The sequence below is a fragment of the Heterocephalus glaber genome, unplaced genomic scaffold (assembly GCF_053883595.1).
Source record: "Heterocephalus glaber isolate CG9 unplaced genomic scaffold, H.glaber_assembly_v1.0 deba00001497, whole genome shotgun sequence".
NCBI classification, from domain to species: Eukaryota; Metazoa; Chordata; class Mammalia; order Rodentia; family Bathyergidae; genus Heterocephalus; species Heterocephalus glaber.
The window spans coordinates 67,088,185-67,114,188 of record NW_028258320.1 but is presented as its reverse complement, the minus strand read 5'-3'; the positions used below and the strand labels follow the sequence as shown (position 1 = coordinate 67,114,188).

Genomic DNA, 26,004 nt, shown 5'->3' with positions numbered 1-26,004 from the left:
CAAAGAATTCTTTCATTAGGAGCATCCTGGTAGCGAGGTGTCTGCACTTCAGCTGTTTGATATGGAAAGACATGAGGCTGTTTTCATGGATCACAAGTCAAGGAATCATGAATTAGTTTGTGAGCACTTGAGTGTTTCTCCTATTTGGTTTGGTGGATTTTTTTTTTTTTATAATCAGGTTATCAATACAGACAGAAAAACTCCCTTTTTATTCAAGTCCCTTTGCAAGTATAAGAAATACCAACCCTGCCATTTGAGGACAACTGTTCCTGTGATAAGGCAATTACATTGCAGCCATTAGCCCTCAAAATACCCAGCGAATAGCTGACTTTTAGCAGGGCTGCTGCTTTTCTAGCTTGAAGAATTATCTTTACAGGTAGGGCGCGACTTCCCAGAGCAGGAAAGAAGGTAGCCTGAAGATCACAGCTTCCTTTTCCTGGATGGCTCTGCTGGTGATTTTGCAAGATCTTCCAGCCAGGGTACTGTGGCTGGAGGCTGATAAGACCAGACACCTTTTACACATTGCAGTCCATTTGTAGACATGTGTCCCTTTGTGTTTTCTCAGTTTACCACCCAGGGTTTTTGTGAAGTTGAGGCATTTTATCTAAAACGCTTTGCATATTCCCGGCAAGATAAATGTCAGAGGTATCAGACTAGATGCTGGATTTCTTTTCTAATTTTCAGTAACAAAAGAAGGCATCAGACTTTTGTGTTTCTCAGTGTATTTATAAAAGAGCATACAAGGGGTGACTGAGAAATACTGTGAATGTTTAAATTTAAAAATTTATCACAGTAAAAGACATTGTCATTAATCTCCCTCAGAATACCTTTCCTCACAGCAAACACACTTATCCCATCATTCTTGCCTCTTTCTGAAGCAATTCTGTATGTTGTCTTTCATGTCCTTACAAGGTATGAGAAAAAAATTCAGTGAATGCTGCTCCTGAGTGCTACCCAACAGAAAGGCAGGCTCATAAAGTGTGTTCTCACACTTGTGTTCTCACACTTTATTCACTGGCTCTGGCACTGTGTGGCTTCTGGCTTTTCCTTAAAGTCAAAATGACCATGAAAGGTACATGTTTTGAATCAGTTCAGAACACCAAGGGAGGTACAACAGTGCATCTCAATATGTGAAGAGGACTTCCAGAACTGCTTCAGAAAGTAGCAAGAATGATGAGATAAGTGTGTTCAAAGTGAGCGGGACTAATGGCAATGTTCTCTATAATAAACTTTTTACAAACTTTTAAATCACACGTCATACCTTTGAACTAGAGTATGACAGCCAGTATCTGGGAAGTCTAGATAACACATTTAAGAAAAGACAAAGGCCCAGGATATTTCCTCAGGGAAATATCTAAGGGGCATCGTGATATGGTCTTAAAATACTCTTAAGGGCAGGCTGTAAATAGACAAGTGAGGGCTCTCCTCACACGTCCTCATGAAGTGCGGCAGCAATAAAATCTGTAAACAGAAGTTGGACCGATGACCTCTAGGATCCTCTCCCCCACCCTATTTCCAAAATTGTAAGTATAACTATCTTTAAATCTAACATACCTCTTGCTCCAGAGTAACTGACTCTTGCCCCCGCAACAGGTACAATGAAAATACTGCAGAGGGCAATTCTGCTATCTTCTTGTTGCCTGGAATTTTCATTTAGCAGACAACTCCAGGTCTTCTAGGTCAGGCACTTGGCAATGGCTTCAATAGCTAGTTAATGGCAGATAATGACACAGACTTTTCAAAGTAGTAATCCTTCAAGACAATAGGCTAAAACTGTCTTATCGTTACAAGTTAATGTACTTGCAATTTGCTCTCTTACAGGCTATTCTAATGGATCACAACTGTCCCATGAAAACAAAAATGTACACTCAGAATAATACCCAGTCATATCCAATAGGAGATGATGAAGAATCTGAAAGTGACTGAGACCCTCAAAAATCATCAAAGTGTTTAATTGTGTAAAAGTGTTTCCAGTGAAATGACTCATTCGGAGCTGTCTTAGTCATACCATCCATCCCTGGCAAAAGAGTGCAACAACCAAAGGTTATTATTTCTTTTCCATGGTTATGATTGACTGCCAACAGCCTTATAAAGAAAAAGAAGCTTTTCTAGGGGTTTGTATAGTGTTGAAAACTTTATTTTATGTGTTTGATTTTATTAAATATCATACAATATATTTTGAAGAAATAGGTATATTGTAAATCTATAAATATTTGAATCCAAATCAAATATAATTTTTTAACTTACATTCACAAACACTTGGACAAAAATATATTTTTTTCTGAATACTGGTAATGAGTGATAAAGCACACATTATCTGTCTCTTCCAACAAGAAACTAGAAAGAAATCTGAAAAACAGAATCACATAAGACAGCACGTTATGTAGCGACACTGCATGTCATTTAACTTGTACTTACTATCAATATATTTATGAGTTAAAAGCAAGTTATCTCAAGTGCAGAGGACAAAAACACAAGTCAGTCATCTTTTGGATTTGTCCACAGATATTCACTGGCATCAGTTTTCTATGTAATCACCTACCTGGAAAGGGATAGTGGTAAATTACATGTTTACAGGTCATATGTTTGGCAGCAACAGGAGGAAAACAGTAAATGTTGCAAAAGCAGAGTAAAGTACCAAATGTATAGATATGAAAAGCTTTCCCTCTAGGATGCACATCCGATCATCTTACTGGATGAAAATAGTATATATATCTTACACTGTCAAGGTTAAGGGTGGTAAAGGTTACCTACACGTAGTTCAAGTTTTAGGAAAAAAGTTTACAAATATAATAGCTACCGTAACTTGAAGAAATCAGAGTATAACCTGACTTGTCTGCAGGTCATCCAAGTGTTTTTTCTAGAGATCTAGAATTTTGGGTTGTCTGAAACTATTATTTTCTAAACTCCTGAAAGTCTTTCACATAAATGTGAAAACAAATTTTAAAGAAGGATGAAGGAATGAAATAGTCTTTAATCATATTAGCAAAACAGATAAAAAGGTGATCAGGACATACCTCTTTTCCCAGGCAGAAGAGAAAAACCAAACATCTAAACATGTTATTGTGTCATCTTGTGTGCTACTTGGGTAGTGTAGTTTTTCCAGGCATGACAACATTGATGTCTTCAGTGTACCAGCAAATACTGTTAGTGAACATAGTCAGTTTACATTGTTTCGTATGAGATAAGATTGGAATGTGAATAGTGTGGAATATGTCTGACATAATATTTAATTCTGCAGTTCCATATTCATAAACAAAAATCACCTAATGTCAGTTTTGTTAAGCTAAAATTGTGTTTGTATTAACTTGAACATCAAGGAGCAAAGAACTTTAGAATACTCTTTAATCTTATTACTATTATGGAAAGTGACTAATTTTGCTTTATTGACTTTTGCTTTATGAAGTTTTTCTGTGATTTCCAAGTGCAGTGTGTTTGAAGCAAACAAGCTTCCTACTTGCTTAGTAACATGGGACAATTACAAGTATGAAAGATGACTCTAAAAAACTCTTACATGGCTAAAATAAAAAAGCAGGATTTTTTTTTTACTTCTGTCTACAGGATGGTCTTAAAAAATAATGTGCTATAAATTGGAGATGGTTTGTGGTTCTGCCTGCCCCCAATACTGTATAATTTATTTCTCTTTTTATTTTTGCCTTTAAGGCTTCAGGTTCTGTAAGAATGACTGGCAAAGGCATGCCTGCTGACTGATCCCTAGGATTACTGATAGATGAATTTTTCAGAACTGTTTGGAGAGCAAAAGTTATGTTGTATCTGAGGGGGAAAAAATGGTAAGGTCTTTTATATGCTAACATTCTGCATTAGCAGGACTGAAAATTTTATAATTATGTATCAAAACAAAAAACAGCTCTCTGAACATTTATTTTTTGAATAGAAATGGTTTTGTTTTCACCAGGTAATACACACACAAAAATTTTAACGAGGTAGCCATGAATATCACCTTTCTTTTGAATGCTAAGTGTATCTGTGCTAGTCATGCTTTAGCTAATTTACTTAATAAACCTTCTGAACACTGTACTGTGCCTGTCTGTATTCTTTCATAAACCAACTGTTGTTGGAGTGAAGTGCATAAGGTATCATTTTGCCTGGATATTAAAAAAAATTAAAAACTATTCTGTGCTGGCAGGCATCAGGTAAAGGTCACTGTGGGCCAGTGTGAACCATACTTTTTGGCTTTCTACATTTTGATTAAAACTGAACTATGTATGGGCTGTGACAGATACAGTGTTTAAATAAAAAACGATTACAGTAAAAGACATCACCATAATCCCTTCAGAATATTCTCCCTTGTTTTGAATACATCCCATCATTCTTGCCACTGTCATAAGCAGTTCTTGAAGTCCTTTTCCATGAGTCTATTTGGTTGTGCTGCTGTGGCTGCTTCAATGTCCTGAATCATTTCAAAACATTCACCTGTCATGGTCATTTTGACTTTGGGGCTGAGTCAGAAGTCACACAGTGGATGAGGACACATCATAGTGTATTTATGAGCCTTTCTTCTGGATGACACTCAGCAGCAACATTGAACATATTTCTTACCACACTCCATAAATACACTCAGAAACAAGGACTTCCAGAACTACTTCAGAAAGTGGCAAGAAGGATGGGATAAGTGTGTTCAAAGTTAGGCGGAGTATTTTGAGGGGCATTAATGGCAATGTGTTTTATTGAAAAATTTTAATTGAAATATTCACAGTATATTTTAATCACTCTTTGTAACATGTCAACGTGGAAAAAGTTATCCTTGAATCTCTTAATTCACTATTCTGATTGCTGTGAACAAATAACTATCTGATGAAGATAATTAAAATGTCCAGCCAGGGCCTGGCAGCTCTGAAAGACCCTTAAAACTAGGGGCATTTTGAGTGGTGTGCGTGCATACAGCTGCCAGGGCTAAGGGTCTACACAATTCTAATTAGATGTTAAAGGGTATCTGGGATTCAGAAAGCATGAGAGGAATCTCCACTCTTCTTTTTGGTAAGAAAAACTGTTATCTCAATATAAAAATTAGGACAAAATATTTTAAAATTTACTTTTAGGGAACTTAAAATTTTATTCTTTATGTTACTATTAGCAAGAGTGAAATATTTTCCAATTGTCTTTAAAAAATTCATGTATTAGTTTAGAACGTGACATTACACCCTTTAGGTTGTGTTCTTTCTTTGAATCACAAAATATCCATAATATTTCAACTAGTTATGATATTTAAGAATATGAAGCTTGATATTAAGAAATGTAACATATTAATGATGGGAAAATGCTTAAAGTATTGCTCATTTTCTCTAACCCAGTAATTTATCTAAAAAACCAGTAAAAGCACATCCATACATATATTTTATAAACAACTGTAAAAAATTAATACTTTTGCAGTTTTGTTTAGAAGTGGACTTTGTTAGCTTGTTTGTATGACCGAATCAGACCAGACAATAATTCCAGAGATGTAGGCGACTGCCTTTTTGCTTAGATGTCATCAAATGAAGATAATTGTTTTGTGTAGTAATCTTTATTACTTTTAAGCTATTGATAACATAGCATGGCAGCAAGATTACATCAATAATGTAATACAATACAGCTTTTCCCATTGAAGCCTGCACTTCACTATACTCTAGGCTGTTGGAAGTGTCGCCTCCTTGTACAGCCATGACACATTTACTGCTTCTGCTAGCAGATAGAAAAATACTGTGCTACATTAAAAGTATTATTTTACAAATAGCAGCATTACTGAGCTTTCCATAATTGTAGATCTACAGTTAAATATCTTAAAACATGAATAGAGTCTTATGAAACCAAAGTTTTGCATTATTTCTACAGCTCTTTCAAATGCCTTAGTTTCAGAAGCACATTTGGGTATCATGATTTAATCCATAAGCACCTGCCAGTTACAGAAACTACCTCCCAGATTAACAATGGCAAGGTATTTTTTACTAGATGAAACATGGTTATACACTGGGGGGACTGTTTCAAGTATATGCTGTAGAATATTTTAGCTTTCAGGGAGTTTGGTGTAGGAAGCCTTCAATACCAGTGTTCTGTTAAAATGTGAGCATGCTTAAATAAACAGTGAGCAAGGGGTACACATATATTTTTGTTATAAACCTGACCTTTCAGGAAGGTATTTATTGTCCTAATATTTCACTTAATAAAATAATGGGAATGAGAGTTGGCTATTGATGTTAAAACTGGAATAACTTCTGCACTCAAAGATGTTTTACTCACATAATACCTTTTATTTGTATAACTTTTATGTTCAAAGCGCTTGTACAGTTATGCTACTACTTTCCTCACAATCCTGCAAGGTAGTTAGAGGAAGTAGTACCACCTTCACTTCAGAGACAGGGAAACTGCTGCACTGAGCCCTTTTGTGACTTGCCTGTCTGTGGTCATACAGCTCATTAATGGAAGAGCTCCTGTATGGAGTCTTGGCTACAGACTGGGCCAAGCCTTAGTGTTATACTATGCCTTTTCCTACCGACCATAAAAGCTGTGCAGTCTAGTTTTAAACTCATGCTGATTTATGTATGTATCAAGTTATCAGAGCCATTACCTACAAAAGCGAAAAACATACACATACCTATTTTGTAGGCGAATAACAGGCCCAAACTTTTAAGGTGTAACAGAGGTCAAGCTTATGTATTTTCCCTCAGACATGTGTCATTGGCATCCATAAGATGGATCCAATACTGGGGTAGATCTTCATTTTCAGAGAACTGGTCTCAAGTCCTATGTATACTGTTATTTCTTTTATTTTTAATGAATGAAGACATTCTGAACTATGGAAGCATCCAGAATGATCACTCATTCAGAATGATTCCCTTAAGCTTGTAAGACCCCAGATGAAGCAATAAATATATTTTGTGTGATCCCTCTCCTCCACAATATATTCCTATGGGAAAATGTTTTTAAAACAAAACTAGTTATCAAAACCATCATTTTAAGAACAGTCCTCTGAAACTTTAAATATCCTTGTACATGCTTTATTTCCTATGGGAAAACGGAAGATGAAAAAATCGTCACGAATGCTTAGAACTTCCATTTAAAAGGAAAGCAGTGACATTCCAAAAGATATTTAAAAAATCCTGCTGCCTATTGTTTTGTGGTAATTAAATCTTGCTACCCCTTTCTCTAATAAGATTCTTGACCAAATGTATTTAATGTTCCCTATGACACTTTGTTTTTCAATACAAGCTTGTAAAATCACTATTTTTAATGTACTTCAGGTTCACAAAAGGTTTAGAAAAAAATTTCACAGAAGCATAGAAAGCAAGCAATATATGTAAAAAAAATGGTTTTTACTAAATCAGCATAACAGACTAAAGCTGCAGCATCTGGTTTCATTTTACATTTGGCAAAAACAAAAAGCAATCCCTCAAACCCCAAAATGTAACACAAAAGATTCACAACCTGTTTCCCCAGTGATTGATGTTGTTAATTTGGGCATCCAGCAAATTTGTTGTTATAACCGTGATGGAAATAAAAGTATTTCAACAATCTGGACTGTATCTTATTTAACATTAATTCAAAAAGAAGAGGAAGGAAAAATAACACAGTGAGACATCACATACATAAACATGAAAAGTTAGCTTACATAATTACATAATTAGAAAAAGTGAAAAATAAATTAGTAAAAATAAATTCCCAGTATAAATCCAAGAAATCATAGCTATAAATGCAACCGGAAACAATTGATTTAGTGAGCTGGTCATGTTTTTGCGGGAAAACCTTTTTCATTCTTACACAAGCAAATAATTGGAGAAGCAGGCCAAAGTGCATTATGAGAGGTCTGAAATGTGGTTGTATCCGTGATAATTTAGATGCATGTTTTTCCCCAATCATTTGAAAGTTTAAATCGTATGTCCATTATACAGACTCGGATGGGCCGAATAAGTCATCTGAGATACTGCTGAATGGCTGAGAGTCTATCAGCTGGCTGATTTCACTATCAAGGTCTTCTTCTGCCTCATCTGTGTATTTGCTTATTTTTTTGGAGTGCTGGTCTAAAGACAGACTTTCTAAAGTTTCAATATCTTCAATGCCTGCTCTGTAGTGGATCATTAGAAGTGTTAGAGCTTGTAGTCTTTCACCTGATTTAGCCAAAGCAGCAGACAGAAGTGATTTTTTCCTTATATCAGTTGTCTCTTTTTCTTCTCTAATAAGGGAATTGTTGTGTTCCAACTCCTGATCAATTTCATTCTGCAGTTTGTCCAACATAAACTCTAGCTTCTGGATCCTTTCCTCTGTAGGTAAGCCCCTGTACAGATCACGGCCAATTTCTTTAACTGCAATAAAAACACTGTCATCCAGCCCACCTTCCTTTCTCACTAACTTTATTCCTGCACTGTTTCCCCGTTTGGAAGGACTGTTTGGACCACACACCTCTGTGTCGCTGCCTTCGTTGTCTGATGTGTTGGGTGTGTGTTTTGGTGAGGGCTCTACAAGATCAGTTCCAGGTTCAGAAAGGCGAGTTTTAGAGACTTGACGCAAATTTAGCAAACGAGAGCTAGTATTGATAATGTGCCTTGTCAGACCTGTTGTTTTATTGACTGACTTGTTAGTTTCAGCATCGACACGAGGAGGCAGGCCCAAGAGGGGTTCCTGTCCTTCCAGCCTGAGGTTTTTTAGAGTCCGGTCTATCCGCCTCTCAGTTGCTCCACAAAGAGGGGTCTCGGCTAGACATTTTTCTTGACATTTTTTATGGCAAACGTAAGCACACAACATACACTGGGAAGCAGCTTTTGTCCAAACTTTTTTCTTACAGTAATCACACCAAGTTGGGTTTTGAAACTGAGTGTCCTGGAAACTATGCTTATTTTCTGGGGAGCTCATCTGTCCAGTGAAGTGCTCCTCTTTAGGGACGGTAGAAACTTCTTCAACCAAATAGGGTTCTTTCTCTTTCTCTATGTTAGTAACTATATGGTGGTCTGGTTCTCCTTCCTTCAAATACTTGAAGTGAACAGTAATGTCACCATAGCAAAATTTGTCATTGAAGCCCTTTTGCATACTCAGATTGCGTAATGCAGTTCTAGTGACCATGGCCTTAGGTGCAGGAGCTTCCAGTCTGAATGTGGAAAGGTATTCCATGTTTGATGTAGCTAGGCATCCCAAGGCCACATCTTCAAGTTTTAAACTAACATGTCCCAAACAGATGAGACCTCCCAACTTGAAAGGATCCCTACACCATAGTGCAATATTTAGGTATCTGTGGCAGGATTCTATGTCAAACAAACAGGATGCTCTGGTTCTTGTCCATTTTCCTAACTTATTACGATAAAGAATTTCCGATGACTCCCATGTTTGATGGTCATCTGTACTGTCCTTGGTAGGGCAGGAGCTTTCTGAAGTAAAATCTTTAGCCACTTCTTGCTTTGCTAAAAACTGCTTTGATGTGCTCAAATCTTCTATATGATCTACACATTTCGCCTGCTTTTCAGCAGATTTGTCTACAGGAGTAGGAAGCAGCACCTTCTCTGGCTTTTCAACAAGAACATCTGGTTCTGCCTGATTTGGGGTATCAGCAGAAGGCAAAGGGACTTTCACTTGTGGTCGTGGTGGCACGGGTGGTTTGAAAGTGGATCCTTGGGTGGGTTTTGACACTTGTACTGGGTCTGTTACCTCAGAAGTTTTTAGGGCTGATGGTTTAGTTCCTTCTTTGGATGAAATTTTTGGTGGTGGTGGGTGACTTCCTCCAACTAATTTACGGTTTAAAACTGGTGATATAGTGCCAAGGGGTTTAATAGAAAGTGTTGTTGGAGTCCGTTTGGGACTATGACTTAATGACTGCCCCTCATCTTTGAACTCATTTTGTACTCTGACATCACTTGCCAAGTCTTCATATTCAGAATCTAAGTCTCTGTTTTCAGCATCTACTGCCAACCCAGCAGCTTCCTCTTCATAACTTGGTTGGCATGAGCTTGACAAAAAGGTTTCTTCCAACTGGCCAAAATTATCTTGTAGCACCACACTTTGATTACTCTGGCCAACGGGTCTTTCATAGTACACCAGAACTCGGTCACCAGCCTGCTTGATAAGCTTCAGCACTTGCAACGTCGAGGTAATTTTCACACCTGGTTTTAAGATTTAAAAGGGAAAACATCAATTACTGCAATAAAAGTTACCGATGCTTGTTAAATATAATTGCCATTACTTTTTTCATGATTATTTAACTAATGGAAAGAGTAACAGGGAACCCTTAAAAATGTTTTACATGTCTTTCGGATGAATTATGTCCTGATTCTTAACCTGAAGGTGCCGAAACCCTGAGAATACTTACATTTTCAACCTAGATGACACAAAGTCCATACGAGTGCCTGCCTAGCTATTAATCCTAATTGCTTCCCAATCCGTCTTAGGTTAAATGACATTATTTCTCAGTTTGAACTGAGGAAGTAAGTAGAGAGAAACCTATATTCAAAAGGATTTTATTATAGTTAAACTAGACTTAAGAGTGATGAGAAGCTGTGACTCTACTGAAGGAAATTCCAAAATATTCCATGGATTGGAAGCTATGTGATGATTCAAATTAAGAGACCAATGCTTGACATAAATGTAACAAAATACTGTAATATTAATAATTCACTCTTTTATAGGTTCTTTTTATTAGGCATAATCATTAAGCTCATCTTTTTCAGGATGACAAAGAAAGGATAAATTGCTTTAGAATTTAAAAAGCTGGTTAATATCTGCATCTGTACTATTTATCTTAAATTTTAATATTTTGTTATACTAACATAGTTTAAAATCCAAAAGGTACAAAAGGATGTACAGTGAAAAATTGCTTTATATCTCTACCTACCAGGCATATTTCCCTTCCCTGAGGTACCTGTGTGATACTTGATGTGCTATTATTTAAAGCCTTGTTTCCTTCCACTCTTCCCACCCTCCCCAAACAGCACTTACCCACACTACCCTTTATATTGAGCTTGTCAAAAGGTAAGGAAAGGTCTTTGTTTTCCAGAGGAGTCAGGGCCATACTCAATAAATCAAAGTAACAGCAGTTAATGACTTGACCTCACAGTCACAGGTTCCTCATCCTGTGTGCTCTCCCACTTCAGCCACCTTGCAGGATCATGCTGTAGACTTGCTCATCAGGCAGAACTTAGCCACACCAAAAATACTTCTCATCACTGCCTTTTTATTTTTCACCTCTGGCAATCCTGCTAACTGATTTTGTTTTTAGGCAATTTTGCAGCCCAGTCTTTCCTTCGTCCTTCTCATGGTCCCCTTGGTCTTCTGATAGCACTTGCTTTTCTACCCAGCCTAAATCTCAAGATTACAACAATGTTCTCACTAATATTTGTGATTCTGCTGTCCTGGCCCTTTCCTCTTCTTTTGTATACTTGTCTTTTTGATCTCCAGCTTTGCTAGCCCCATCCCTTTCTGGTCCTGAGCTTACTTGATGCTGGATGTAGCATCAAGTCATGTTATCCATCTTTGGCAGAGCATTCAGTGCTGCTTAGCTTTCTTTTAGAGTAAGTCTCTAAACACAAAGTCTCCAAATGAACAGCTTCAGACTTTTCCAATTCCTTAGAGCAGACCCTCCTACCTCCTCTCACTCTGAAGATGCTATCACCTTGTTTTCCAAAAGCACCAACATGAAAGTGCTTTTACTCCCTGCCAGGGATTGTGAGTCTTGTTTTGGAGGGGTGACATATCCCTTTATATCACATTGGATCCTGTCTGCCTCCTTTAGACTTTGCTTCATTAGTTATCCTCATCTTATCTTGCTCCTTCCCTCTCTCCCTCCTTTTTCTTTAAAACTTCCCTTGGTTTCCACAGCACTGTACTAAGTTGGTTGTGGTTATCTTTAGTTTTTCTCCACTTATATTTGACTGTCACCTGCAAACATTCCCATGGTTTCATCTTTCATTATTTCACTGAACCTTATGCTTCCTGCCTAGTACTCAACATCCACTCCAATAGTTTTAACTACAGTTCAAAAACTATCATCTTTGTCTTTGGTTGATTTCCCCCTTTCTTCACTCTAGTACTACACGCCCAGCTACTTGTGGACATCAACCACCTGGCTCTTTCATTGGCACTACATTTTTGGCATTTTGACTCTCTCATTCTCCTGTGCTGACTATTGTGAATCAATCTGCTACCTACTTCCCAGTGAAACTATGTGAGTCTGTGAGACAGATGACTCCCTTGGCTGTCATTCATTCTAACTCAGAGCTCTGGTCCATTCGCCTTCAGTGTTCCAATTCTCCTGATCACTGGCCTCAACTCCAGTAAAAAACAGCCTCTAGCTGTAAGTGCTCACTCAGACCTTTGGTACTTCAATCACTAAGCACACTGCTGTCAGATATTCCTAATGTTTCAGTTCAAAAGCTGCTAGCCTATAAACCTGCCCTGAACTTAGAGCTATTATGGTTCTTCATGATTTATTTAGCCTTAACTGCTACTACTTCCCTCTAAATTCACTCCCAAGAATTGTTATTTCACATATGCCTAAATGAAAAATAAATCCATCTAGTGATCTGTACTAGGAAAAACTTCAACTTAATCTAAATTCATTTCTTTTTTGTGACTTAAAAATTTGCCCTCATCTCTGTTCTCTAAATCATCAGATGCTTTGTGGAGATGGCCACTGTACCTCTCAGGGCTGGGCCATCCAAGTCTGGATTTTTCTTTAGGAATATTTTAAACATATGCAAAAGTTGAAAAAACAGTGAAATGAACTCTATTATGGGACCTAACTATAATGTTTTTGCCAAACTTATTTCAACCATCACCTATCTTGTTACTAAATATTTTTTAAAATGACTTTATGTCCATAAAAATGAGTCAGTTATAGCTATAAAAATCTTTTTGAGAAATACCTGTTGTCACAGGGCAAAGATTATAACATACTAAAAGAATAAAAGTATGAGGCAGGAGGACTACAAGTTCAAGTCCAGCCTGGGTAACTTAGGGGCTTTGTGACACACTGTTTTTAAATAAAAATTTAAAATGGGGCTGGGAATATAGCTCAGTGCAAAGACCCTGGGTTCAATCCCCAGTATTGGGGAGGAAAAAAAAAAAGACTCTTTCAAAAAGTATATTGTAGGATTTCAGTTTGTTTCCTGGAATTGTAGCAAGGGATATATTTATATGCAAGAAAAAAGCTAGGAAGGAGATATATTTTTCTATTATGTGTATTAACCTATTCTCATCTTAATAAATACTTTTTTAAAACAAGTGTTAGAAGTAGAGGAATAACTTGCTTTTTTACTCTGCATATGTCTGTACTGCTTGGATTTGTTTTGGGAAACAAAATTATGTATGTAACTGAAAATGCTTTAAAGGGGGACAGGAAAAAGTTATAAAAACATTTATACAGAATTGTAGTTTTAGCAGAGGAAAACTGTTTGTTACACAATTATATAATGTATAACACACAGAATGAGGTCTATTTCATGTACTTTGAAAGAGTGGGCCGGCAGCTCCAGCATCACCTGGTTACCTGATAGACACGATGGCCCAGGACTACTGAATCTGATGCACATTGGAACACCATCTCTGGGTGACTGAGATACACAAAAAAGTGTGTGAAGCACTGCATATGAAATGATTAGAGGGATTCTGATGTGCAAATGCTAACTTAGTTGGGCTGCCAGGTATGCAACTAAATAATTTTCACTATTTTCTCATTGTGATAGAATTGAATCAAAGCAGAGTTTCTTTGACATGTAATCAGCTCCTTGACTTAGGAACTGCTCTACCTTTGCTATTGCCTTAACTGTGAGAGAATATACCACACTCCATTAGTCATTTTCCCATCGCTGGGACAAAATACGCAACATCCTTAAAGGAGGAGAGGTTTATTATGGCTCACAGTTTTTAAGAGGATCCAGCCCATGGTTAGCTCCAAGGCAGAAATGGCATGGCAGAAGGGAATGAAGGAAAGCTGATGGCCCCATAGAAGCCAGGAAGGAGAGAGGTAGAGGAAGGGAGGAGGCAGGAGATAACAATACACCCTTCCAGGTCCCACTCCCAGCGACTTGCCTCCTCCAATCAGGTACCACCTCCCATCAGTACATTTAGCTATGAAGTCATCAGTGGATGAATCCACAGATCAGTATAGTGTCTCCATGATTCAATCACTCTCTAAAAGCCTATGTCTTAATGCAGTGAGACTTTTGGAGAGCATTTTAAATTAAAACCGTAACACTCCGTCCCTGGTGCCCCAAAGGCTCATATCTATCTTATCATGCAAAACATATTTAGTCCATTTCTAAGAGTTGTCAGAATCAACAGTCCCAGCACTGCTGAAAAGTCCAAATCCAAAGTCTCTTCAGAGATTTAAAGCAAACTCTTAGCTGAGTCCCTGTAAAAATAAAAAAAGTTAGATAATTCTAGCATACAATGACATGGGATAAACATGTCCATTTCAAAAGGGAAAAATCAGGGGACAGAAAGGAATGGAACCAAACCAAGAGTGAAACCCATCTGGGCCAACATTAAATCTTGTAGCTCCATGAACAGCACCCAAGGCAGGTTGTGGTGAGATGTAAGCTCCAGAGGGCTGAGCGGCCCCACCCCAATGGCCTTGTCTATTGCAGCCCGAAAGGCTCTCTCCTGGGCTTTCCTCAGCAGACAGTCTACATTCCTAGCATCTCTGACTTCCTGGGGTCTCCACTGTGCTTCTGGCTTCACTCTCACAGTTTTATGCACTAGTGTTACGATTTAGATCTAAAATGTCCCCCAAAAGTCTTAAGTTTAGAGGTGGGGCCAGATTATTTTAGTATACTTGCTGCTGAAGCAAGCACAAAGTGGGGCCAGATTAGAGGGAATGGGTCACTCGGGGGCGTGACCTAGAAAGGCGCGTTCTTGTCCCTGGCTCCTCTCCTCTCTCTCTCTGCTTTCTGGCTGCCATGTGTTGAGCAGCATTCCTTCACCATGCCCTTCTGTCACGCCATTTCTGCTGAGGAGTCAGCCAACCAGACTGAATCCTCTGACAACTATGGGCCAAAACAAGCCTCTCCTCCTTTAAGTTGTGGGTATCAGATATTGTGTCCAATGATGGCAATGCTGACAAATACAAACATTGCCTTTAAAAGAGTAACTGTGACCAACCATGTATTCAAGAAATTTCTTGACAAGCCTATAATGGCCAAGTACTACAAGGTCTGAAGGAGCTTGAATGTTGCCCCCAGTGCTGTGCATAGCAGAGGCTTAGGCGTACACATTCAAGCAAACAATTTGCCTATCAGAGAGTTTCTGTCATTATTGTTGATAATAACCCAGCTGAAAGAAGGTGTGTAGTACACAGGGGACATTATTTTTCCCAGGCACTTGGAGTAAACGCTGAATAACAGCATCTTAACAAATGGTTGGCCACTCAGAAAACATGCGGCCACAGGACAGTGTAGGTGTACCCTCCCGGACAAGGAATAATAAATAGCTCCTCTTTGTTCATTTCCTAGTCCTACCTAATAGGGTAGTAGCCAATATTATAAATTTTAGGCTCAAGAATAGTAATGAGGGTGGTTGTGCAGGAAAGCAACTTTTGACTTGCTCTTACCTTCAGATTCAAATAAATAAGAGAAATACAGGTGGTAAGTGAATGAAAATTAGAGAAGTTATATATAAAAGTAGTTTAAAGATGAAGCATTTTATGTTAAGATTTAAAGCATTTCTTCAAGACATCCTTTCAGGGGCCAGGGATTTAGGTCAGTGGTTCCAGAGCCGGCCTCGCAAGTGCAAGGTCCCAAGTTCGATCCCCGGTACCAAAACAAAAAAAACCAAAAAAAGATATCCTTTCAGATTTTTATTTTTAATAAAGTTTATTATTTTTTTCCATTTAAAAAGTAACAGGTGCTTGTTATAGGACTAAGGAAGAAATAAGAAATGAAAAACTTTACATCTATTTTCTAGTTTCTCTATAAATGTAAAGTATATTGCATATTAGCACAATTACCTCCAATAGCAATGAGTCGATCTCCCCGCTGAAGATCTGCAATTGCAGCAGGTGAGTTTGGGGCCACAGTTTCAATTATGACATGCCCAGCATATCCGTCAGTTGACTGAACAAGGCGAAGTGTAAGTCCAACACTTTGCAAATTCCCTTTTATTAATTCAACCTTTGATAAAGGACAAAAAACCAAAAACACATTCAATGTATTCATAGCAGGGTAAGATTAACAGTAACACACTGACTGCAGTTGACTGGCTTTTGTACCATGGTGATTATAATTACAGATAAATAAAGGAGGGATGAAATCACTATTTTAACAATATAAATTAACATTCTCAGACTACACATTTAAGTTATGAAAAAATTAAATACTTTGTCTTCAATATGTCTCATTAAAGATCCATCTGTAAATAAACACAAAGGCTAAGTGAAAAAAATCCACTTCTAATTATATTATCCAGAATTGTCAACATTTTGTATTTTCTAATTATATTTTACAAAATTGAGAATTGTCTCAAAAGTGAGACACTGGATATAAACTGACACACTATTAACATATAACTGTATGTTATAAATATAATTTTGAATATTTCTTTCTTTAAATGACCTATATCATTAAATGTGCTTTAAATTCCAATTTTTATGGAATATAGTTGACCTGGTTGGTTAAAGGAGGATGTATGTAGGTTATATGTAAATACTATGCCATTTAAAATAACAGTCTTGAGCATCTGCAGATTGTGTTATCTAAGAGTGGTGGTGGTGGGGATCAAACCCCTGCAGATAGTAAGGGAAGACTGTATTGTTGAACTTTCTTTTGGGGAAAGACAAAAAAAAAAGTTTACATTTAGATTTTTCTAGGAGTTGCTTTGTTAATGAGATGCTAACTCATCAAGATGTTTTCCCCCTAAAGAAAGGTCATGTCATCCAATTCATCAAGAATATATATAATATTAACACCATCTGCCAATTAAAACAACAACATGCTATGTGTTCTCATTCTCATCATTGACTACATTTAAAAATGCAATAAATCAGGGGCCGGGGATTTAGCTCAGTGGTTCCGGCGCCTGCCTAGCAAGCGCAAGGACCTGAGTTTGATCCCCGGTACCAAAAAAAAAAAAAAAAAAATGCAATAAATCAGATACATAGCTTAAATATAATGATCATTTCTCTTATATGAGAAACTCAAAATATAAATGAAGAACAAAATAAAAGTTAGATGATAGGACACAAGGGGATAGATGTTTCTCAAATAGAAAAGGGGTCAGGAGATGAAGGCAGGGGAGGATGGAAAGGGGTGAAAAAGGAATTAGGGTGTGTTATGTCCACATACCAACTCCACACAAGGAACATAAACATTACATACTGCAACAGGTACAAGAAGAAAAGAAGAAGGGGATCAAGAGGTGGATGGAGGGGAAAAGAGGGAAGGGAAAGGGGATGAAAGGAGGAATTAAGATGTATTAAGTAGGGCCGGGGATTTAGCTCAGTGGCACTGCGCCTGCCTCGCAAGCGCCAGGACCTGAGTTCGATCCCCGGTACGGAAAAAGAAAAAAAAAAAAGATGTATTAAGTACATGTACCAATTCCTTACAAGGAATGCAGACGTGCATTACAAACATACAGTAATAAAAAATGAATACCACATAGAAATGCTATTTTATTGTTTAAGATACAGTTTATAAGACCATCCAAATGGTACATGACTTTTAGAACAAAACTGACCCTCCATGAGGTGAAATTACTGTTTTTAAAACAATAGTGAAAAAATATGTAATTGTCTCCCATATATCTATATCTGTATCGTAAAAGTTAAATATAAGACTACTGGCTATACTTTGCCCTATGTATACATTATAAAACATACTTCCAAATATAACTTTTAAAGTGACAAAAGAATAGAAATAGAAATCTTAAATATTTTTTCTATGTCTGGTGAAGCATGTAGCATGCACTCTCTGGAATATAATATCATTACCAAGGTTTTCAAATTTCAAATATATACAAGATCACAGAAAAGAGAAAACTGAACCCTGTGGCAGATCAAAAGATACATTCACAAATTTCTGTTGTCCTTGCACGCTGTCTCTTTGCAATGTAGCTTTACTAAACTTGCCATTAGAGGCATGAGTTATTTCTCTAACATCTTCTCAGCAAACAATATATACCCTAAAAAAAATGCAGACATGGGCACTCTCAACATTATTAATTTTAACTTAGCTGACATTTATAGACCACTATGCTCAACAATAAGAGAATATTCTTTCAAGTTCTTTAAGAGTATGTCTGTTTTAAAATAAGGATCAATACATTTAAAAAAGATTGAACTCATATGTTCTCTGACCATGATAAAATTAAGTAAGAAGTCAGTGACAATCAGGGAAACCTCAAATACTTAGAAAATGAAACAGCACACTTATAAATAATTTGAGTAAAGAAAGCACAAGGGAAACAAAATATTTTCGAAGCAATGATGAAAGTGACAACCAATAAAAATTGTGGAACACAACTAAAGCAATGTTTATAGAAAATTCATAGCTTTAAATACTTAAATTGAGGAGAAAAGTATAAAATTAGTGATTTGAGTTCCCATCTTAAGAAAATTTAATCTCAAAGTAGAAACAAGGAGAGAATAAACAGCAGAAACAATGATTTAATAAAAAAAACTGATTTACCTTTAGGCTAAACTGACCAAGGAAGAAAAAAGAGGAGAGCCATATACTACTAAAATGATGAGTAAGAGGGAGATATTACTATGGATCCTACAGTTATTACAGAGTAAGGCAGTAGCACAAACAACTTCATGCCAGCATTATCTGACAACCTAGGTGAACTAGAAAAATTTCCTTCAAAGATACAAATGACAAATACTGACCTCAAAAGATAGAAATCTTGAATATTTCTATATCAATTAAATACATCAAATTCATAATTATAACTCTTTCTCCACACAAAAAATTCCTCCAGGTCTAGATTGCTTTATGGGTGAATTTTTGGAGAAGAAATAATAATGTTACCTGAAATTTTTGGCAATGGAGAAAGAAGAAGCCCTTCTCAAATCATACATTACAGTCAATGTCCCAGTGATGATACTAAATCCAGGCAAACATAAAACAATAAAACACAGCTTTGGAGTAATATCTGTAATAGTCAAACATGAATGAAAAATAAAGATCCAGCAACATGAAAAAAGGATAATAATCATAACCAAATGGAGTAGACTCTAGGAATTCAAGGTTAATTTAGCAGTCAGGAATCAATGAATGTAATTCACCGTATTAACAAAATAATGGAAAAAGTCATATAAATATTTCAAAAACTATTAAAAAAGCCATCACAAGCTATATACACAAGGGAATTTCCTAAACCTGATTATGGGCTCTACAAAAATTTACAAATACCAGGGCCTCAGTGGTTCTGCCGCCTGCCTTGCAAGCACAAAGTCCCAAGTTCGATCCCCGGTACCCAAAAAAAAAAAAAAAAAATTTACAAATACCATAAAACTCAAAGGGGAAAGAGTCAATGTTTTCTTTTTCTTTTCTTTTTTTCCAGAAACAGGAATCAAACTCAGGACCTTGTGCTTGCCAGGCAGGCGCGGCACCACTGAGCTAAATGAGTCAATGTTTTCTACCTGAATCAATAACAAGAAAGGATTTGTGCTTTTACCACTTCAACACTTATTAGAGGTTTTACAGTATGATAAATTTAAAAGGGAAAGCAAAAAGATTGGGATGGGAGGAGAAAAACTGTCTATTCACAGATAACATGCTCATGTACATGGATAGTCCCAAGAAACATGCCACTTTTTGTCTTAAATATTCCGATCAGTACTTCAGATAGCTGTTTTTCAATTTACATAATTTAATAAAACACCTTGGGATGAATTTATATGATCCTTAAGTCAACTGGAAAGAGCAACATTTGGACAATTTTCCCATTTAAATCATTTCAATCAAATAACATAGTAACTCTTAACTACAGATAACTGGAATTACTACAATGAAGATAAATGATTAAACCAGATATAATTAGATGCAAGAACAGTGTGTTTAAAAGAACAAAACCCCACAAAGTAAAATAAAATTTTTTATTTTATTACTATTAAAGGAATACATTTTTTTTTCTTAAGTTCTTTTATTGGTACATTTTAGGTATACAATACATTTACATTTATCACTGGGTGTTTGTACCTGTACATGATGTATCTTGATTATTTTTTCCCCATTACCTGTGCACCCTTCACCCCCTCCACCCACCCTTCCCTATTTACACAGACATCATTTCCATTTTTTTTCTTTTCTCATAATTTTTCCTTTCCCTTCTTTCCTTTCCCCTCCCTTCACCCCTAGGTCTTTGGACCTTTTTTCCTATTTCAAATTATCAATTATTCATTTTAATCATTTTAACCCTTATTTACACTATCAGTTTCTCATACTAGAGAAACTATTCAGTATTTACACATGTGTGTCCTATTTATTTCACTTAAGAGTGTGGCCTCGATATGCATCCATTTAGCTATAAATGACTCTAGTTTTTTGTTCTTTATGGCTGAGTAGTACTCCATTTTATAAAAAAACACATCTTCTTTATCCAGTTTCCAGTTGATGGGCACTTGGGCTGCTAATGGAATACATTTTTATAAATTTTTTTTTTTTTAATACCAGGGATCCAACTTGGGACCTTGTGTTTATGAGGCAGGCAGTGGAACCACCAAGCTAAATCCCTGGCCCAATTTCTGTCAAATTTTTGCATGTGGTTACAAAATAAAAACACAGAAAGAACAATCTTGTCTATGTGCTCCACCAAAATCTAGCGACTACTGTATTTTAAAACTCATTTGTTTTTTATCGTTCCAGAGATTTCCTTCTCTAGATAATATGTATACATCATTTCCTATCAAATTTTAGACAATATGCTGACTTCCTACTATTAACAGACAAGTAATTACAGTACTGTTTTTAGTTCTACATAATGTTCTTGTAACTTTACTATACTTATAGCCCAATTTCTTGTTCATCAACTATAGGCAGTATCTATCTTGATATTCACTCTTCCTTTTCTCCCCTCTCCTCTTTATAGCTTTTACCTTCTAAATTCTACCAAAGTTGGTAACTATTACATTCATTTTCTATTTATTTTTTCATTTTCTAAATATAATTAAGCAATCAAAGGTTGACCATAAAAGCTAAAAATCTGCAAACAGTGCTTACAATATGCTATTTTTTTAATTACAAAGCTGGACATGATTACATTCCCTTTTTTGTATAGCTTTTACTTTTCATGGAGGTTGCTGTGGTTTGAATGTCTCTTCCAAAACTCATGTTGAAGTTTAACTGCCATCTTGATGGTCTTAAAATGTTGGACCTCAGTGATTGGCTCATGAAGGCTCTGCCCTCATGAATGAATTAAAGTGGGTTCATTATACAGAAAGTGGTATAAATCTGCCTCCCTCTCAACCCCCTCTTTGTCTTACAGATGCTTACTTGCCCTACCACCATGTTAGGAAAAAGCATAAAGGAGACTGCAGATGCTGGCACCATTCCCTTGGACTTCCTAGCCTCCAGAACCTTGAGTCAAATATATTTCCATCGTTTATAAATTATTCAATCTGTAATACTCTGTTATCACAGTGGAAATCAGACTAGGATGAGTTTTTTTCTTTCAGTGTTGCTTTTTTAATTCTAGGATTTAATTTTAGCAGGAAATCCTGCTTTCGAGCATGTTTATAAATTAATCTATTCATTTGTTTGCATATTATTTAGTACCAAGTTGAAAATCTTACTTTACTCCTTCACTCCACTCTTGCCAAAAACAAGCCAATGAAAAAACATAGAAGGAATGATCAGATCAGAAAAATACTACACTTTTGCACTCCCGGCCACAAGGTAAGTAACATATGAATCTTTTTCAGATCCTAGTTTTTAAAAAAAGCTACCAAAAACATTTCTGGCACATGGTACACTGGGAGCATTTAAACACAGGCTGAAAATTAGGTGAAATCAGGGAACTACTTTTTATATGTCATAATGGTTACTGTGGTTACGTAAAACATTTGGTTTTGAAGTGTCATACTGAAAAATTTAGGGTGAAATATGATGGGCAGGTAATCATTGCCTATAATTTTAGGCAACTGTTAATCTCTCTGAACTTCACTGGTAAAACAGGCTAATAGTCAGTTTAGGTACAAAGTTTTGAAAAGACTCAGTATTTATTACTGCTGTTCTTAGTAATATTTGATGCAACTAATCAAAAATAAGGAATTCATACCAGTCTGCTATAAACGAACACAGTATCTAGCTTCAGAAATTAGGCAAACATATTATGAAACAAACATCAATTCAAGGCATTAGAATTTATTACATTGTTCAAACCTAAGTGTTTGAACACTTTTACAGAATTAAGATTGGAAAGCTAAAACAATTTTACAATCATGTAGTTCAAAAGCTGTCTTAGAAGAGACAAAGATGGTGACTGACATGTCAACATTTAGTAAGGGGAAAAACAACCAATTCAAATATACTATAAATAATGTACTTCCAAAAAGTAGTAAATTATATTGATGGTGGCAGGTCTGTGCACGCCCTGCCGAGATCCCGAGTTGCGCGGAAGATGCCGAATCAGCCCGCTGCAGACAGGCAGGTCTGCGCACGCCCTACCGAGGTCCCGAGTTCCACGGAAGACGCCGAATCAGCCCGCGCCCTGGCAACAATCCACTGGACCCTCCACCCCCCGCTCCTCTGTACAGCCACCTGGTTCCACACTACAAAGACGCAGAGGACACCGGACCATCAGACCACGGTACTGAGTCCCGCTGCTCCTGGCCCAGAGGTAAGGGCTTCTGAGCTGACATCCCACTGCTCCTGGTCCAGAGGAAGGGGCTTCCTGGCCACCATCCCTCCCGCTGCTCCCAGCCCAGAGGAAAGGGCTTTTGGGCCACTTTCTGTCCCACTGCTCCTGGACCAGAAGAACGGGCTTCCCGGCCACCATCCCTCCTGCTGCTCCCAGCCCACAGGAAAGGGATTTGGGGCCAGCATCCCTACCACTGCTCCTGGTCCCTGTCCCACCTCTCCCAGCTCAGAGGACGTAATCCGTGCAGGTGCCAACAGGTCCCCCCCACCAAGTCGAAATGAGAAAACACATCAATAAGTCTCAAAACCAGACTCCCAGATCACCTACAGCAACCCCAAAGGGAAATGAGATGGAACACTCTGATACTCAACCACCTGGACCCACTGAACTGGCAGCAAAAGGGGATCTGGAAAAAATGAAATCAGAAATAATTTCTCAGATAACAGGAGAAATTGTGCCCCTAGTGCAAGACATGATTAATAAATCTAGACAGGAGCTGAGGAACATGATGGAATCCCAACATAGGAAACAAATGGAATTCATAAAACAGATGCAAATAGATTTCCAGGAGATGAAAAACTCCATTGAAAGTCTACACAGCAGAATGAGCCAATATGAGGACAGAATTTCAGATATAGAAGACAAGATTGCAATTAATGACCAGGAAAAGAAAAACTGCTTCAAAATTATAAGGGAACATGAGAAATCAATCCAGCACCTGCTAGATGATGCAAAGAAGAATAACATAAGACTAATTGGAGTCAATGAAGAAACAGGGGAGAGTGCAGATGACATAAAAAAACTCTTCACAGAAATAATGGCAGAAAATTTCCCAAGCAGGGGAAAAGACATACAGATAAGTGAGGCATATAGGACTCCAAATAGCCTTGATCAAAACAAATCTACACATAGGCATGTAATTATTAAGATTCCAGAAACTCATCAGAAGAACAAAGTTCTACAAGCAGTTAGAGAAAAGAAACAAAGCACATACAAAAGAAAGCCCATCAGAATCACAGTAGACTTCTCAACACAAACCATCAAGGCAAGAAGAGCTTGGAGTGACATATTCCAAGCCCTAAAAGAAAACAGCCTCCAACCCAGATTGATGTACCCTGCAAAACTATCTTTCAAAATTGATGGAGAAATAAGATACTCATGACAAAGAGCACCTTAGGAACTTCGTGAATACCAAACCAGCACTCCAAAGAATTTTACACAATATCCTAGGAAGAGACATTGAGGCTCACAACGCCAGGAAGCAAAGCAGAATGAAACCATCTGGCATGACAAGAAATTAAATGTAAAGGGGGAGAACCCAACAAAAAGAAAAAGTCATGGCAATGACAAGTCAATACGTTTCAGTTATAACCATCAATGTTAATGGTCTCAATTCGCCAGTCAAAAGAAACAGACTGGCAGAATGGGTCAAGAAGCAAAATCCAACAATATGCTACATACAAGAAACACACTTAATTCAAAGTGAAACTCATAGACTGAAAGTTAAAGGGTGGAAAACAATACTCCATGTGACAGGAACCCAAAAAAAAGCAGGAGTAGCTATCCTCTTGGCAGATCAAGTACATTTCAAACCAACACTGATGAAGAGAGATGAAGAAGGACACTACATCCTTGTAAAGGGAACAATCCAAGAGAAAGAGATGACAATCATAAATATCTATGCACCAAACACTAGTGCGCCCAACTATATAAAACAAATACTAACAGACATGAAAAATCATATATGCACTAATACAATTGTAGTGGGGGACCTCAACACCCCACTGTCACAAATAGATGGATCAACTAGACAAAAAGCAAGTAATGAAATACTAGAACTCAATCGAACTCTTGAACAGATGAACTTAACAGATGTTTACAGAGTCTTCCACCCCACAAAATCAGAATATACATTCTTCTCAGATGCACATGGGTCATTCTTCAAAATAGACCACATACTCACACACAGAACATGTTTAAGTAAGTGCAAAGGAATTGAAGTTATCCCCTGTATATTATCAGACCACAGTGCGATGAAATCAGAGATCCAAAACAAAAGAAACTGGAAAAATTTCATAAACACGTGGAAATTGAACAACACACTTCTGAATAACCATGGGTCACAGAGGAAATTAAAGAAGAAATCAGACAGTTCCTCCAATTAAACGACAATGACAGTACAACATACTGGAATCTATGGGACACAATGAAAGCAGTCTTATGAGGGAAATTCATAGCAGTGAATACACATATTAGGAAAACAGAGCGAGCCCAATTAAACAACCTGATGCTGCACCTCAAGCTACTAGAAAAAGAAGAACAGGACAACCCCAGAGCTCATACAAGGGAGGAAATTATAAAGATCAGAGGAGAAATCAATGCAATGGAGACTAAGAGAATGATACAAAAAATCAATGAAGCCAAGAGTTGGTTCTTTGAAAGAATCAACAAAATTGATAAACCCTTAGCCAACCTTGTCAGAAAAAGGAAAGAAAAGGCACAAATCCATGCAATTAGGAATGAAAAGGGTGAAATGACAACAGACCCAGCAGAAATCCAGAGGATCATCAATACCTACTTCCAGAACCTATATGCCAATAAGATGGACAACACGGAAGAAATGGTCAGATTCCTAGATACATATGAATTACCAAAGTTGAACGAAGAAGACCTAAAAATTCTGAACAACGCAATATCAACCAATGAAATTGAAAATGTAATTAAAAAGTTATCAACTAAGAAAAGCCTGGGCCCTGATGGCTTCACTGCTGAATTCTACAAGACATTTAGAGAGGAACTACTGCCACTACTGTTTAAACTCTTCAATGAAATTGAAAGGGAAGCAGTCCTCCCAAATTCATTTCTGGAAACAAGCATCACCTTGATCCCCAAAGCAGAGAAAGACCCAACCGAAAAGGAGAGCTATGGGCCAATCTCATTAATGAACACAGATGCAAAAATCCTTAATAAGATACTGGCAAATAGAATGCAGAAGATCATCAAGAAGATCATACACCCTGATCAAGTGGGATTCATCCCAGGGATGTAGGGATGGTTCAATATACGCAAATCAATCAATGTAATACACTATATCAATAGAGCCAAGGACAAAAACCATATGATTATCTCCATAGACGCAGAAAAAGCATTTGACAAAATCCAACATGCATTTATGATAGAAACCCTACAAAAAATTGGAATAGATGGTCTCTACCTCAAACTGATAGAAGCCATCTA

General features: G+C 37.2%; 2 protein-coding genes across 3 annotated transcripts in view; one reads left to right on the top strand and one right to left on the bottom strand.

Annotated features, from left to right (window-relative positions):
• The window catches only part of Slc18a2 (solute carrier family 18 member A2), a 31,512-nt gene extending 27,474 nt beyond the window's left edge, over positions 1-4,038 (top strand). Inside the window, exon 16 of one of the 2 annotated variants that reach the window (XM_004838848.3) lies at positions 1,822-4,038. In XM_004838848.3, coding sequence (XP_004838905.1) covers positions 1,822-1,926 — 105 coding nt within the window. In that variant the 3' untranslated portion in view covers positions 1,927-4,038. The remainder of the gene's footprint in view (positions 1-1,821) is intronic. The other variant, XM_021253349.2, reaches the window with a different exon arrangement.
• Positions 4,039-7,291: 3,253 nt separating this feature from the next.
• Positions 7,292-26,004, bottom strand: part of Pdzd8 (PDZ domain containing 8) — a 111,280-nt gene continuing 92,567 nt past the window's right edge. Inside the window, exons 4-5 of the mRNA XM_004838847.4 lie at positions 15,920-16,082; positions 7,292-10,082 (exon numbers count right to left, since the gene is read on the bottom strand). Coding sequence (XP_004838904.2) covers positions 7,879-10,082; positions 15,920-16,082 — 2,367 coding nt within the window. The 3' untranslated portion in view covers positions 7,292-7,878. The remainder of the gene's footprint in view (positions 10,083-15,919; positions 16,083-26,004) is intronic.